The following is a 17,207-nucleotide window of genomic DNA, read 5'->3' on the forward strand; positions in this document are numbered from 1 at the left end:
GTGGTGGGGTCTCCCCCCGTCAGTCCGAAACATCGTCAATCCGAACCCCTGTCAGTCCGAAAGTCATTTTTGAAAGAAACAAATTTTGCATAATTTCAGAAAAGGAACTTTTTTACAAAGACGTCATTTCAGAAAAAGACTACTTTTTATAAAGAAAAAAAAAAAAAAAAAAAAAAATTTTTTAAAAGGATATCATTTCAGTAAAGGTGATTTTTTTAAAAGATGTCATTTGAGAAAAGGCAACTTTTTATTCAGAAAAAAAAATATTTAAAGACATTTCAAAAATTGGTGACTTTTTATATAAAAAGAAGTCATTTCAGAAAAAAGCGACTCTTTTTAAAGACGTCATTCCAGAAAAAAAAAAAAAAAAAAAAAACATTATTTTAGAAAAGGTGACTTAAAAAATGACATCATTTCAGAAAAAGGCAACTTTTTCAAAAAGAGACGTCATTTCAGAAAAAGGTTGACTTTTTAAAAAGATGTCATTTGAGAAAAAAGGCTACATTTTATAAAAAAGATGTCATTTCATAAAAAGGCGATTTTTTTTTAAATACGCCATTTTAGAAAAGGCAACTTTTTGGAAAGATGTCATTTTTAAAAAGACGTGATTTCAGAAAAAGCGACCTTTTTTAAAAAGACATTTCAGAAAAAGGTGACTTTTTAAAAGATGTCATTTGAGAAAAAGGCTACTTTTATTTTAAAAGATGTCATTTCAGAAAAAGGCGACTTTTAAAGACATTTTAGAAAAAGGCGGCTATTTTAAAAAGACATTTCAGACCTTTTTTAAAAAGACATCATTTCAGAAAAAAAGTAACTTTTAAAAGACATTTCAGAAAAAAGGCGGCTGATTTGAAAAACACGACTTTTAAGACATTTCAGAAAAAAATGACTTTTAAAGACGTCATTTCAGGAAAAAAACAACTTTAAAGACGTCATTTCAGAAAAAGGTGACTTTTTAAAAGACATTTCAGAAAAAGACAGCTGTTTTAAAAAGACATTTTGTAAAACAACTTTTTTTAAAGACATTTCAGAAAAAAATGTGACTTTATAAAGACGCCATTTCAGAAAAATGCGACTTTTTAAAAACGTCATTTTAGGGAAAAGGCGACTTTTTTAAAAAGACGTCATTTCAGAAAAAAAGGCGACCTTTTTAAAGACATTCAGAAAAAAGGTGACTTTTTAAAAAGATGTCATTTGAAAAAAAGGCTACTTTTTATTTTAAAAGATGTCATTTGAAAAAAAGGCTACTTTTTATTTTAAAAGATGTCATTTCAGAAAAAGGTAACTTTTTAAAAGACATTTCAGAAAAAGGCGGCTGTTTTAAAAAAAGACATTTCGAAAAAACACGACTTTTTAAAAGACACGACTTTTTAAAGACGTCATTTCAGAAAAAGGCAACTTTTTCAAAAGAGACGTCATTTCAGAAAAAGGTTGACTTTTAAAAAGATGTCATTTGAGAAAAAGGCTACATTTTATAAAAAAGATGTCATTTCATAAAAAGGCGATTTTTTTTGTAAATACGCCATTTTAGAAAAGGCAACTTTTTGGAAAGATGTCATTTTAAAAAGACGTGATTTCAGAAAAAGCGACCTTTTTTAAAAGACATTTCAGAAAAAAGGTGACTTTTTAAAAGATGTCATTTGAGAAAAAAAGGCTAGTTTTTATTTTAAAAGATGTCATTTCAGAAAAAGGCGACTTTTTTAGAGACATTTTAGAAAAAGCGGCTATTTTAAAAAGACATTTCAGACCTTTTTAAAAAGACATCATTTCAGAAAAAAGTAACTTTTAAAAGACATTTCAGAAAAAAGGCGGCTGATTTCGAAAAAACACGACTTTTTAAGACATTTCAGAAAAAAAATGACTTTTTAAAGACGTCATTTCAGGAAAAAAACAACTTTAAAGACGTCATTTCAGAAAAAGGTGACTTTTTAAAAGACATTTCAGAAAAAGACAAAAAAATGCAACTTTTTTAAAGACATTTCAGAAAAAAATGTGACTTTTTATAAAGACGCCATTTCAGAAAAATGCGACTTTTTAAAAACGTCATTTTAGGGAAAAGGCGACTTTTTTAAAAAGACGTCATTTCAGAAAAAAAGGCGACTTTTTAAAAAAAATATCATTTCAGAAAAAGCGACCTTTTTAAAGACATTTCAGAAAAAAGGTGACTTTTTAAAAAGATGTCATTTGAAAAAAGGCTACTTTTTATTTTAAAAGATGTCATTTGAAAAAAGGCTACTTTTTATTTTAAAAGATGTCATTTCAGAAAAAGGTAACTTTTAAAAGACATTTCAGAAAAAAGCGGCTGTTTTAAAAAAGACATTTTAAAAAACACGACTTTTTAAAAGACATTTCAGAAAAAATGACTTTTAAAGCGTCATTTCAGAAAAAGGTGACTTTTTAAAAGACCTCAGAAAAGAGGCTTTTTTAAAGATGTCATTTCAGAAAAAAAAAAGCGACTTTTTGACGTCATATCAGAAAAAAGCGACTTTTTTTAAAAAGACGTCATTTCAGAAAAAAATTGACTTTTTTAAAGACGTCATGTCAGGAAAAAAACCCAGAGTAGCAGACATTTCAAAAAAGCGACTTTTTATAAAGACACCATTTCAGAAAAATGTCACTTTTTAAAGACGTCATTTAGGGAAAAGGCGACTTTTTAAAAAAGATGTCATTTCAGAAAAGAAGAAACTTTTTAAAAAAGACGTAATTTCAGAAAAAGGCGACTTTTTTTAAAAAGACGTCATTTCAGAAAAAAGGCGACTTTAGTAAAAGACATTTCAGAAAAAAAGTGATTTTTTCAATGATATTCTTAAAAATGTGACTTTTTAAAGATGTCATTTCAGGGAAAAGGCAATTTTTTTAAAGATACCATTTCAGAAAAAAGGCGACTTTTTTAAAGATGTCATTTCAGAAAACAAAAAAGCAAGACTTCCTTTTCGGCAGAACCCCAAAAGTCCGAAACCATGTCAGTCCGAAACCCCGCTAAACACAGGGGCTAAACAAAAACGACTTAGATGAAAAAAAGACGGCATTATATTAAGTTTAGAAAAAAAGGTTAGGCCTACTTTTTTTTTTATAAAGACGTATTTTTAGAAAAAGGCTACTTTTCATAAAAAAGCAACCTTTTAAATTAAAAAACGACTTTTAGTAAAAATTATTTTTTGTCGGAACCCCATCAGTCTAAAACCCCACACCGTTTTTGTAAAAAAAAAATTATAAAGACTTTAGTTTTAGAAAAAGGCTTAACATTGACAAAAAAGAGATAGTGAAATTTCCGATTCACACCTTTAAAATATGGCCTAGCCTAAAATGGATTTTTTATTTACAAATAGGCCTATGGCCTAGCTCTAAAATTGCCTTGCACTTGCTTTTTCACTGAGAAAGAACACTGATCGAAACCGTTAAACTATAGGCCTAGGCCTAAGCTGATCCAAATAAATTGCATTTCGGCTACACACAAGGCATGTAGGCCTACCGTATCATTTTTTGAACTTCGGCCGTTACAATTTACAACTCTCATTGTACTGATTCCTTATTTAGGCCTACTCAAACTTTCAAAAATAGGGTTTTACATAATTTATACAGTACAAGTTGGAATAGACATGTAGTCTTGTAGACGTAGGCCTGGTATTCGTGCATTTGCTATGCCTATGCGTATGCATGAGGCTTGGCAAAGCCAAAGCCAGGCTTGTTTTTAATATAAATTGTTTTTAAAAAAAGTTGCCATTTATATTATACGAAGGCTCAGCATCGGGGCCTATAATTCATATCCACAACGAGGAAGTTCTAATATTATTTAAAAGCCTAAAAACTGGCTTCAAAACCAGACGCGTGAACATGGTGAAACGGGTGAAAAAACTCAAAACATAATTGATTGGGAACTGTTTCGCTAGTATGAGCGCGTCACCCACAAGTACTTGGCCAGATCTGGTGAAATAATTACTGGGCCAGTCAAAGTCGGCTGGCACTAGGCACAGATCCGGCGCAATTGCGAGCCCAATACGTAGCGCGCTAGTAGTTGCCCAGTACTAGCCGACTTTGTCTTGCCCAGTGCTAGCGCTGACTTTTTCTAGCCCAGTACTGGTGCTAGTACTGGGCGAGTGATAAAGCGGCTTATTACTGGCCCAGTACTGGTAGAAGTTAGCTGTGTACACGCTGCACGCTGTAGTCCATAACAGGACCAACGCAATATAAAATGGTCAAATTTTGAGTTCAAAGCGCACGGCCAATTTTCAAAGCGCATTCTAGCGACTATCATATCTGTTCAACACGTATTTCCAAGTTTATGAGACCAAATCTGGTTTCTTGAGAAAAAAATCATGACGGGAGATATTCATCATTTTCTAACCTTTTCGTCTGATATCAAAATCGTGCATAGCAATTCACGTGTATCGATCCCGTGTATTCATTTTAGTGTCCCTTCTGCACCAAATAATTATTAGCCAGGCGGTGTCGGTGTGCGAGGACGAGCTGGTACGTTGCCGTTTCATTATGAATTACCGAGTGGTGAAATAGCAGACGACGTTCATTGAAAATCACACACTGAGCAACCCGTTACCATGGTTACGAAATGCAGGGACCTAACAAAAGCAGCACTAAGGCCACAAAAAAAAGTTTGTCTCAGGACCCCGCGCGCATAGCTTTTAAAATGAGATTTAGCGCACAATCATTTTCGGCACAATCAATTGGCGATCATTTCTGACAAAATGTCAAAAATAAATACTCCAAGAACTGTATGACATGTTCGCTCTGAATACCGATCTCTTGAAACAGTATGCAAGTAACGGCTCTGCGAACGAAATAGCGGGACAATCGACTCTACTTGTAGATCTAGAACACGTCACTGGGAATTCCCCATGTGCAGATATTTTGCTGCTCGATAAGCGATTTCATATCGGTATACCAGAGAAAAGATCATCATTTAACTAATTTTCATACCATGCCGAGTAAATATTGGAGTTTCCTCAACACATAAATGTCAACTTTTTGTACTCCTTACTTACGGTAATGTTTAAATGTACGACAAAATAGCGGCGCACATCAACATTTGTGGTGCTGAATTTTGCACCAATTTTTCATTGGCACTACTCACAACATTTACATTGTCACGTCGTGTGATCGAAATTTTTCAGAACTTGAACGGGAACTTGAATCATTAAGCATATTTTTTAGTATAGGTTAGGGTTAGGGTTTAGGTTAGGGGTTTTAGGAGGTGACGGTTAATAGCCTGTTTTTCCAACAACAAAAAAAAAAGCATAGCACATAGCTTTTTAGCCAAAAGGTCCAGAGACAAACCTTTTTTTTTTTGGCCTAAATACTGTTACTTACTGTAGCATGTAGGAAATTTAATGTGTTCAAATACATAATTTGTTCAACTTCGTCTATATTTACACAAAAGAGTAGATCTCTTGGTAAGTGTTCAAAAAGCCAAATCTGTGTCGCCCATAGATTGAAGTCGTATTCAGACTTCTTTCGTCAGAAAGAAATGACTTTTATTAATATAACTAATACTTAGGAGTTGCGTGCTAAAATGTGTGGGGCTAGAGGTTGTAACATGCCTAGAAAGTATAAAGCAATAAAGCTGTTTATTTTATAGATTGACTTCATATAAAACGACAAGCCCAAAGTTGACCATTTTCTCATGATTGCATGCACTGCAAATGTGCCGAATTCGGAAGGTTTAAAAGTCAAAATGGCCACAATATTGAAAATAAATGACTAGATGCATAGTTATTGGCCATATTTACTTTTATTTCCATTTTATTTTCAATATTGGGGCCAATTTGACTTGCAAGCCTTCCGCATTCGGCACATTTGCACTACATGCAATCATAAGAAAATGGTCAACTTTGGGCTTGTCATTTTATATGAAGTCAACCTATACAATTACTGGGACTTAGCAAAGTTGTAATTTAAGACTAGCAGTTATATAAAAGTGATGTTTTATAAACTTTGAAGGTGGACCACATCGACTTTGGGCCCCCTGAAAATGTTGAATATATGGAAAAGTTTTCCTATGAAAGTCTCTTTAAATAAATTATTCTCGACTCCAGTGTGTGCACACTGTGTGTACAGAGGCGTTCGAGGTCAATGCACAATGCATACATTACCACACAGCACACTAAGCAGGGCTGTACGGAAGAGGGTATGGTTTTTCCTACAGTACGACGGCATTTTGTAACCAATCAGACTCCTTTTTAGAGAGTAGAATCTGGCAAAGTATTTCTCGGAAATATCGTGTGAGCCAAGTCAATCAGACTGACTATTATCAAGTGAGGGCCGTCTATAGCACGCTACTTTAAGAACACGGGGTGCATGTCAGTGTATTTCGCAGTAAATTGAGAGAGATTTTGGGAATACCTTGCAGTGTTTAGTGCTCCTGTACGACTAGGTCTTTCATCAGATTTCCTTGAAAATCGGGGAAAGTAGAGTTTAATATATACATGAGACAATTAAGAGTGAGCCAAACAATAAAAGACTTTCCCGTTATAATAATTGAAGTTGAAAGTGAAAAAAGACAATTTTCTCCCATTGCTTAAATGTGGGACCCCTTTTATTTGAGCAAAAGAGACTACTTTTCCATATGTTGCAATAAATTTCATCTTCGTGAGGGCGCTGTTCGAAATGTAAATGAGTTGTGACCCCAATTTTTGGGTATGCATTGTATTTATCCTATATATAGCATCGGTGACAACAAAAAATAATTAATCTGACAAAAATGTGAATTTAGGGGGCTAAACTTGTCAGTTTACAAAACATTACATTTTTTCTTGCATATTTAATGACCCCGTGACACAACGCGCAATTACAGATTTTTTTATTTTTTTATTTTTTGACAAATTGGGCATGCAGTTATTGTGTATGCAAAGTTTCAGACCTCTTTCTTTTTATAAAGAAGGCACAGACTCCCAAAGATGAAATTTATTTAAAGGGCAACTTTTGGGTCCAAATTTAGACCCCCACTCCAATTTTAAATGGCTGCCACAGAAAATCCGTAAGAGCTACAGACCTCAAATTTGCAGGTTTTTAATATTTTTACAGGTACAACATATGACTAAAATATAAAGCAAATCTGAGGGGTCAGGTGGGCGCCTCCTTGATTTCATATGGAGTGACCCATATGTGATGGATCAAGCAGGCTCCATAGTTATATTATATATGTGGTACATAACACAATGGTTTCAAAGTAAAAAAAAATCAGGTCTATTAATGGCAAAAAATCCTGACGTTACGTTCGTCGTCACAGATACGTTACCTAAATTTTACTCCCCTCGGAAAAAACGCTGTGATAAATGAAGCCAAATACCATACCAGACTTTAGTACATTGGGTGATGACTGATCAAGTATGAGTATTAAGTCGGTAAGTTTTTACACTTGCACGATTAAGACAAAAGTGTGAAAGGGCTTCACAGATACGTTTATACCACAGATACGTTTCCCCCAATGCGTTGCTCAAAACTGAAGTGTTGTTGAAAAATCACCCATGCATTGTTTTGTGCTCTGAAACTATTAAGGTTTACGATTCTGAATGATTTTCATGAATTCTTCGTGGTTGGAATTTTGCAATTCCCGAGACCAAACTTGAACGCTTTATCGGAGAATGTGCCCAATGCATATCAACATCTTGGTACGCGTGCATTATTTGTACAATTTGACTCCCGCATTTATTAACCTATAAATATAAACAAGCATAATTGCACATCGTCCACACCAGGTAAAGAATTATTTTGTATAGGCCGTACTGACGAACCAATACATACATATATAAATTCGACTTGCATCAAAATACGTGTCTTTATAAACTGCCCACCGGCTGCTGAGAGTAGCTGCTATTACAAAATAAGCTGAACTTATACTCCGCGCTCGTTGAGCGATGGGTTAAAAACCAATCATTGGTTAAAAACCAATCGCTAATAGCTCAGCGATGTAATTTATTCAGCTATGAGTTGTCCTTCAAAATATCCAGGCTAAACCTATTGTTGAACGTCGAATGTCTCAATGTCTGTATAGAAAAGAAAATTCCTCAAGCATATACACATAGTTGCATATACGCTGGCGAAGTTACGTAATAATCGGATTAACTACCATAGCAATAGGTGAAAACAATTCAGTTTTGAATATACCGCGCCGCAGTGAAGTTCACGGGGTACCTCTGCATTGAACCATATCATGCTGAGGCACCTGCACCTGTAAGATTAGTATCTTTGAAAAGACCAGTATTGTGTTCAATCTATGATTGCAGACATACACAGGTGATTAATTTAACCTGCTTGTAGTGCAGCGCGATATGTTCAAAATTGTTTTCACCTATTGCTATGGTAGTTAATCCGATTTATTACGTAACTTCGCCAGCGTATTGAGATGAATCGATTTACTCCATCAGGATCCAAGTGTTCCACACGGAGTGGCTGATAATAACAAATTACCTTGTTATTGTATAAAATGTCTTACGCCGTGAAGATAACAACATGACCGATAACACCACAGAAATGCAATGCCATCTACAACTTTCAACCTTGGTGATAAAGCTTCATATTTTGTTACTACAATCATTATGATTGAAATTTTACTGTTTTGAACAAATAACACACGTGCTACCTTCGACTACTTTAGGAGCACGTCTTCAATGTTCTATGTACAGTCAATAGCGACTTGTAGACGTTAATTGTTAAGACTTTCAGGGATATACCATTCTAGCATTCGCTCCATACCACGAAATAGGTTTACTCGCCGGACGTTTCGCCTGTACCGGAATGGAACAACTTTGTTTGGTTCCCCGCGCCTAAAATCCCGCATTTCTAATCCCTCCCTTTGTCTCACTTTCTGGAAGGGTGGTGGCTTGGCGGTAGCTGCTTCTCCTCCAGACTTCACGGTAGGCATCTCAGCTTCAGCACCTTTCAATCCCGAATGCTCAAGAAGGCTCTGCATGTGGACGGTATGGCGAACGTCATCACTAACGCCTCCAAGAGATTGGTTGAATGCCATGAACTCGGCTCTCAAGTAGCTGACAAAGTACGTCGTGTAATTGAAGTATTCTTGCAAGAAAAATGGACCCCGTCCTGCTGCTTTCCTGCATTCGATACTCATGAACACTGGATTATTCAAAGGTGCTTCCCCTACTATATCAATGCATGTATCCTTGACGGCTGCAATGGAACACTCGACAAGAACTTTAGTACGACTCGCGCCTGCAGATGCAGGACCATCTACCTTCGCATATGGAAATAGACCATACCAATTCCAGTACTGTGTAACAATCGTCGAGGATTTGTTTTCATGATTCAGGAGAGGTTTCATGACCTTGAGCAGTGGCTGTGTGCCCGAGTAGTCGGCAATGTTGGACGTAAAGATGCGATCACATTTGCACGATTCTGGATCAAGTCTTACAGTCAGTTCAAGGCAATTCCATACGATAAAGGAGACGGAAAGATGACCAGCTTTCAAGTATCTCATCGCTTGTTGTATCTGATCCGTGATGTATCCATGGAACATGACTATCATTGATTTGTGGTAGTGGTTCTTCTTCACTTTAAGATAATCCCATGAACCAAACGGAGACAAATCATCACTAATGCAGTATACAAACTTAACCTTCTTCGGTGATGCCAATATCTTCAGTACCTTCATCACATCGTTACGGCCATAACGAAACCTGTAGCCAGTTAACGTTGGATTGTCGTATTGAAGATCATTGCGTTTTGATCCAAGTGGCTGAAAGTGTCCAGTTGCTATGTAATCATCGTAAGATGGTACGAGATCGCTGGGAATTTCCTTCTTGTATACATCAATACCCTCAGCGGCATTTGGTGCATTTCTAAACACTTCCCGTCTTTGTTCTTGAAGATCAATGTAGTTGGGATGACCTTTGCGGCATTCCAGATTTAGCCATGATTGCCATACCTCTCGCATGGGAGCCATATCTGCTTCTGTAAGTTGTATAACGCCTCCAGTGACTTCACGCAACTTACTGGATGTGAGATCTTGAAGTGCGGTAAGACAAGCCACAAGCAGGTTATAGTCTTTTTCAGATATTTTCAGCGAGTACCAGATATTGGTGATACTTGTGGCTATATCTGCTTCATCTTGGTGCATGACCATCATATAAAGTTGTAAGACGTTTCGGGCTTGCACAAACGGGTCGAAATCATTGAGAAAGGTGTGGAGCTTGCCCGAAAAGTCGGCTGGTAAAGACGCTACCGTATGGATCCAATTTCGTAAATTACCGCAACCGGCGGACAGAATGGCAAAGTTGCTCTTCAAAGGATCTTGGTCTTCGGGTTTCAGCTTCATTTTGCATTCATTTGCTTGAAGGTTGAGCATGTCGATCGCCAGCGCGTTACCGAAGTAATATGGAACTGCAAAAGGAATGCCACACTGCTGCTGGAAATAGCTCTGTAGAGCTGCTCCTTTCGTGCGTACTTCTTGGGCGCGTTCCCGACACTTTTGTTTGTGGTCTTTCCAGTGTGCCTTTTGGCAATCTGTACCGCAGTATGAAGCTTCAATGCAAGAGGTACACTGCAAACGATTATGAGAAATAAACGCGGGAATTAGTCATTAGTCATTTCATCACAAAAACAAAACAAAATAGTGTTGTTTGAGAAGGTATTCATTGCTTCTGCTTTTTTTTAATTAAAGAATTAAAAAAATTCTCCACGTTTAATTTTTACGATCGTCATAAATTCTTGTAATTAGCCCATAACTACTGCAATAAGCATCACTTAGGGCTAAAATACTAGTACAGCTTGGATGCCACCGCGGGGCAGGCAACAATAGGGCACTTCCGACCAAACCACGTGAGGGCATTAAGGTTAAATAAAAGGGAAGTGTTATTCTGAAATTTCTTGACTAAATTTCGTTGACCCCCATCTCTTTGCCACCGCAAACCCTTTTGCTTCTATTTTATAGCCCTAGTACATTTACGAATCTATATCTTTCTAACAAAGTATCTAAGCTTACCAACAACAATATCGCAAAAAGGAAACTTTCTTGTCAATTTTAGATACTAAATACAAAGTCACATTAATAAACAAATTGCATCATGCCATCCGTAATTGTTTACTGGTCCCTCAAAAACACCTCAAACACGTTTCTTCCTCTTACATGATTAGAACAGCGTATATTTCAGTGAACATGAACACTGATGGTCACAACACGATTAATACAATGTCTGTGGTTTAACAAGCAAATAGAAAATGCAAGGTTGGCATAATATACAACATTCTCTTTTATGCTGCAGTATGAAATTTCTATTCTTAATATTTCTGTTGGAGATCTTTGCGATAAATCATAAAGCCAGGCCCTATAGGAGTGTACAGGATGAAAGTCCAACATGAAAGCATAGAGGCTTTACCATGTTTACCATTAGCATGATTAGGCTAGTCAAATTAAGATAAAGGGGTTAACCCGCCACTAATTGCAACAGAATCCATTTAATCACCATTCATTTCAGAAAAGCATATTTAATAACATATCAAATGTCCCCAAAATTCCAAGTAGTGGAACATTACCTAATTTGCATAAATCCAAAATGACCGCTTATGCAGGGATGATATTTCAAAGTTAGTCAAATCTTGTTTTAGGTTTTATTAACGAACACATCGCAGCCAAAGGCTAAATTTGTACCGTATTACAAAAATACATAAATAGATATAAATATACATAAATACAACAACATTATAATTATAAAAACAGACCAAGATGAGAAATATATATCAAAATGTGAGCAACAACGACAAAAAAAAAAATCCATATGACGAGAGCAATACATTAATATGGTTTTACTAGCAAGATTTGGCCAAATTTGAAATTTCACCCAAAAACCGCCCATTTTAAAATTAGGCACTGTTCAACAACTTGGATTTTCGGGGACTTTTGACATGTTTTTGTGTGAGCTTTTGGAAGATGGATGCATGCAAAATGGATTCTGTTGCAACTAGTGGTGGGTAATTTTTTTTATTTGACTAACCTATTGTCGCATTTTTGGACATGACATAGTAATTAAGCATAAATCCAAAATGACCGCTTATATAATTATGCAGGGGTGATATTTCAAAGTTAGTCAAATCTTATTTTAGGTTTTAGGTTTTATTAGCAAACACATCGCAGCCAAAGGCTTAACTGTGTACCGTATTACAAAAATACAAATACATAAATACAACAACATTCTATAAAAACAGACCAAGATGAGAAATATCACACTGTGAGCAAGCAACAACAACAAAAAAACAACACTTTTTTTAATCCTTATGACGAGAGCAATACATTAATATGGTTTTACTAGCAAGATTTGGCCAAATTTGAAATTTCACCCAAAAAGCGCCCATTTTGAAATTAGGCACTGTTCCACAACTTGGATTTTTGGGGACTTTTGATATGTTTTTGTGTGAGCTTTTGGAAGATGGATGCATGCAAAATGGATTCTGTTGCAACTAGTGGTGGGTAATTTTTTTTTATTTGACTAACCTATTGTCGCATTTTTGGACATGACATAGTAATTAAGGGGGTACTACACCCCTGCCCAAATTTGTGCCTATTTTTGCATTTTTCTCAAAAATTATAGCGCATTGGTGACAAGTAAGATATGTGTATTATAGGGGCAAGGACTACAACTACTGCACTGGAAACTGTATTTCAACACAGACAACGGTTGTGGAGTTACAGTCAAAAATGAGGAAAACCAATATTTGATCAATAAATCAATAACTACTTGCCTTGAGTTGCTGAATTTTCAGTGCAGTAGTTGTAGTCCTTGCCCCTATAATATACATATCTTACTTGTCACCAATGCACTATAATTTTGAGAAAAAATGCAAAATAGGCACAAAATTGGCCAGGGTGTAGTACCCCTTAAGCTGAAAGTAAATCATTGATTTCCTTCCGTTCAAAAGTCTTAATTACACAATGCAGACGGGCAGGCCTACTAGCAGGCCTAATATTAACCAATTCAAAAGTCTATACTTTTTGTTTCTGTTTTCTTTGTTGTTGTTTTTATATTAAACCAAAAATATATGTTGGGTTGCCCTCCATGACCCACTAAAAAAAGAATTAGAAATCTTGCGTTAGTTTTTTTTTCAATCTCTTTATTTAAAAGAAACCTTAAATTTGGATAGTATCAAGGACATTTTATATTTGTTTTTTATTCATAATCATTAAAATAATACTATTATGTGATTAAAAACAAGAACTATTACCATTACTTTCAAGAAGTACTAGTCCCAAAACGCAAAGTTTTGCTGTAATAAAATATGTTCAAGCATTTGTTAATACTATAGCCTTTTCAAAATAGAGGAAAAATGGTGGAAGAGCCCTTGAAAGAAAAAAGGATCGACTTTCAGACCCTCTAAATTTTTGTCTTGGAAGGGCAACCAAGCAATATGTTTTTAGGTTTTATGTTATTAGAAAGAGATAAATAACCCCCTGAATCTAACCTCTTTCAATGCCTGACGAGAATCGCTGGTACATGTTGGATTACTGCATCGTTTTGGTCTCCATTCCTCACACTCTGGCTGATGCCTGTATTGATCTCGACGACAACATGTATCTGAACAATACTTGGCTACACCACATTGACGACAATTCACTTCTCTTGTGATGGCATTCTCACATCGCCAACAATGACCAATTGCAACGTCCATGTTGGCTCAGATAAACTGTCCTGAACGAACAAAGATACATAATATGATTAATCAATCAATCAAAAGAAAACGAACGACGAACGAAAGAAAGAACCATAGCAAGCAAGCAATCAGGCAAGAAAGAACAAGTTTAACTCTCTTCACGCGGGTGTCGACTGCAGACGACAAGTTAATTTTTTTTTTTTAATTTCAAAAATTTCAGAAATGTAAATTTTCATGACCATATTTGGAATCAGCATGAAAAATGCATTAAAATGAGTACAAACAAGCCTAGTATTGATTCAGTAGTTCTTAAGATAGCTCTTGATATTTTGAAAAATATTTCAAAACTTGAACCTTTTCCATTGAAGCGCATGGCTAGCACGCAGAGCATTAAGAAAGAAAGAAAGAGTGAAAGAAAGAGTGAAAGAAAGAAGGAAGGAAAGAAAGAGTGAAAGAAAGGGAAGAGAAGAGAAGCGGAAATTTTTCCACCTCGATACACCCGAATAGGAACTACACAGTTTTTTCCAAGCACAGCGAGTCGAGCCTCTACGCAGTCTGTGTTATACTGCACGGATGAGTGTATAACATCATAAGAGCTGTGTGAGATGACTAAGATCTGGTAGAAAATAGGCATCTTTGATTGGTTTTTGTCAAAACCTCAAGTGTTCCTTTCATTCAATCAGAAATTTTCATATCGAACGAGAGAAGAGAAGAGAAGGAAAGACGAAAATGAATCAGTTCTCAAAGAAAATAGGAAATCAGGAAAGACGAAAGAATGAACCAGTTCTCAGTTTACAATATTTTGAGTTAACAATGTTTATTTTATGGACTACATGCATGCAAATAACAAAGTTATTAAAGTCAAGGTCCTGAATAACACTATTTTTACATTTATGAAAACAATTAAATACAAAGGAATTTGACATTATTCTCTACTCATTGTTATACTTTTTACGACCAGACTGATATACTTCAGCGCACTCTCGTCACATGCGGTACGTCAAAACATTGAATAATATAGGTCTATACGACCTTTTTAATTAATTTTGTTTCCAAAACCAGACTTCTTTGCATATTTATGTTTTCACATGCATGTTTCATGAATATTGAGTAATTGGATTTAGATCCAGGATTTAGATAAATTCGTTGTTTGTGCAAGTGGAACTTAGATTTGTTTTTTCTCTCATTTTGCCTAATATTATTATTTGATTTGTTAAATCTTACGTATATTCGACATCCCAATGATTTTGAGATTTTCAGTTAACCTCAGACTGCACTGTCATGCTGTGGCTTTATTCATGTTATTAGGTGGCCTACACGTGATCAGTCAGGCAACATTTTAACGGTAAGTATCGAAAGAACTATCGAATTCAAAATAATTTAATTCTTCTTTTATTTCAATTCTAAATACCCATTTTAATTATGTACTTACGTGATGTTGGTTTGTAGTTTCTTCTCAGTTTAAGGTTACTTGACCCGAATTATGTGGGAAAAACAGATTCAATGACGATGAAGTGTGACAAAATAGAGCTACTTGATGCAATGTTCTTTGGTTCTAGCGTGGTCTATTGGTTGAAACAGCTTCCCTTGCTACAATAAGTCCAGCAAATAATGATTCATACATCACCAAACAAAATGGTAGAAAGAAAATGTTGAAATTTTTATTTTCTTTAGTCAAAACTTCATCAAAGATTTCGAGTTCATGAACGATGATCGATGAGTGACAGACCCAAAAAAATGAGTAACTTCATTCTATACTTCTCTGAACTATAATTTATACCCGTCTAAGAGCGGGAAAGCAAAACAAAGAGTGCAGATTTTACTAAAAATTAATTACAAGTGGTTATATAGGTTCAACGTGTGTTGTTCAAAATGTATTCACCCTATCATTTTAACCAAAATGTGGTTTCACGCTTCCTAACCCCTTTAATCGTATGCATTGAAGTTCATGAGTTGCATATAACTTGCATGAGAGGCGCGATTGCGTGATCAGGGGATTACCGCGTGGTGAAATAGCAGACGACATCTGTGACGTATGCCTACTTTACTATGTTGCATGTCAAATTCTTAGAAACATTACAACATTAATTCACAGCAACGGTATTAGTATTATGCCCATAGGCTAATATAAAAATGGAATAGGCCAATTCATTTTTAAAAAGTGCACTATCGGTCATCTACCCCTGATAGCTATTGGCATTTCTTTATAATTTGGGGGACTCAACTTTAGAAGTGACGGGCTTTTTAACGGGTTATCTTTGGGGTTTGGTAAAAACGTTTTAATAACATTAAATGTCGGGGTTTATAATGGTCATGAAAATGTTTAAAACGTTTTATATAGGCCCTAATGTCAAAATGTTTGTTTTCCAAATATTTCGTCAACACTGAAATATGGTAGAAATTTTGCACTAAGTTTTCAAAAAATGTTTTTGAATGTTAGGCCTAAAAAAACTTTTTATACCCTAGCCCTATATTATATAACATTTTCTGGCAACCTTTTCCAACATTTCGCGAATAATGTCGAAAACGTTGTTTCCTGGGTACCGACATCGGGATGTAAAAAAAAGGGATAGGGTCATTGGTTCTTACAATTTAAGGGGGCCATTGGGTATTAAAGTTTGAAAAAGGGGTCACTTGGAATATCATTCTGAAAAAGGGGGTCCAAATTAGCCAAATTTACAATACAAACTTGCTGAAGTAAGAGAATTTGAAACTTTCTGCATTATTTTATGACATTTTGATAATAAAATTCTAGTTGAACCTAAAGATGACAGGCACATAGGCTCACCGTTAACTTGAGTGCCCCCCCCCCCATATGTTTATTACAATTCAATAAATGTTCATAAAAAAGGGTTTATATAATCAGTATATGTAAAGTATATGTAGGCCCTATGCTTAATAATATTGTTATCCAATGCAAGTTATTGAGTAAAAAATTGAGGAACTAGCCAATAGAGGGAGTATGGCTACTGAAAAAATCAGTTGTGGACAATCTATCAAGTCTGCATAAATTTAATACAAATCGGTGTTTTTAGCCCGGGGTTTTTATGTAATATAAAAGCTAGAGTATGTATGATGGGCAAATGGACTACGGAGAAGTCTACTGGCTGTGATAGAAAAATAAAGAGGAGAAACACTTCATAATATGTTTATAAGATTTTCAATTTTCATTTGCATTTTTATTTATATCTCATTTGCACTTTATATAATCAATATCTTACAAAAAACATTTCTCTGTTCAATTTTGAATTATAATCTTAAATAATTATGTAAGTTTCTTATTAGAAATTCACTGCAAGAAAACAAAAAAATATAGACAGTAATAGACATCAATAACAACTTACAAGAGTTGCTTGATGACAGCATTGTGAGATCATAGAATTAAAGGGACGTTAAGAGATCTGTTAACCCCAAACTACAATATTTCCCACACACATCATAGGGTAGACACCCCCTGATCTTGTTAAGAGAAACCAATCTTAATTTGTTATGCCCGAGCACAAAGAACTCCATGCAAATCCAATTAGCCTTTTCGAGATATGGCGTACACAATAGGAGGGCAGTCTTCAATATGGGTAAAACCCAGCAAATTT

At 35.3% G+C, this 17,207-nt stretch overlaps 1 protein-coding gene across 3 annotated transcripts in view; it reads right to left on the reverse strand.

The window, feature by feature from the left end:
- The window catches only part of LOC140159189 (uncharacterized), a 53,223-nt gene extending 37,725 nt beyond the window's left edge, over window positions 1–15,498 (reverse strand). The window contains exons 1-3 of one of the 3 annotated variants that reach the window (XM_072182573.1): window positions 15,047–15,457; window positions 13,426–13,647; window positions 8,657–10,513 (exon numbers count right to left, since the gene is read on the reverse strand). In XM_072182573.1, the coding sequence (XP_072038674.1) occupies window positions 8,660–10,513; window positions 13,426–13,632 (2,061 nt within the window). In that variant the 5' untranslated portion in view covers window positions 13,633–13,647; window positions 15,047–15,457 and the 3' untranslated portion in view covers window positions 8,657–8,659. Of the gene's footprint in view, window positions 1–8,656; window positions 10,514–13,425; window positions 13,653–15,046 lie in introns of those variants that run through there. The other 2 variants (XM_072182572.1, XM_072182574.1) reach the window with 2 other exon arrangements.
- Window positions 15,499–17,207: the final 1,709 nt, after the last annotated feature.

Source organism: Amphiura filiformis, chromosome 8 (assembly GCF_039555335.1).
Source record: "Amphiura filiformis chromosome 8, Afil_fr2py, whole genome shotgun sequence".
Taxonomy (NCBI): Eukaryota; Metazoa; Echinodermata; class Ophiuroidea; order Amphilepidida; family Amphiuridae; genus Amphiura; species Amphiura filiformis.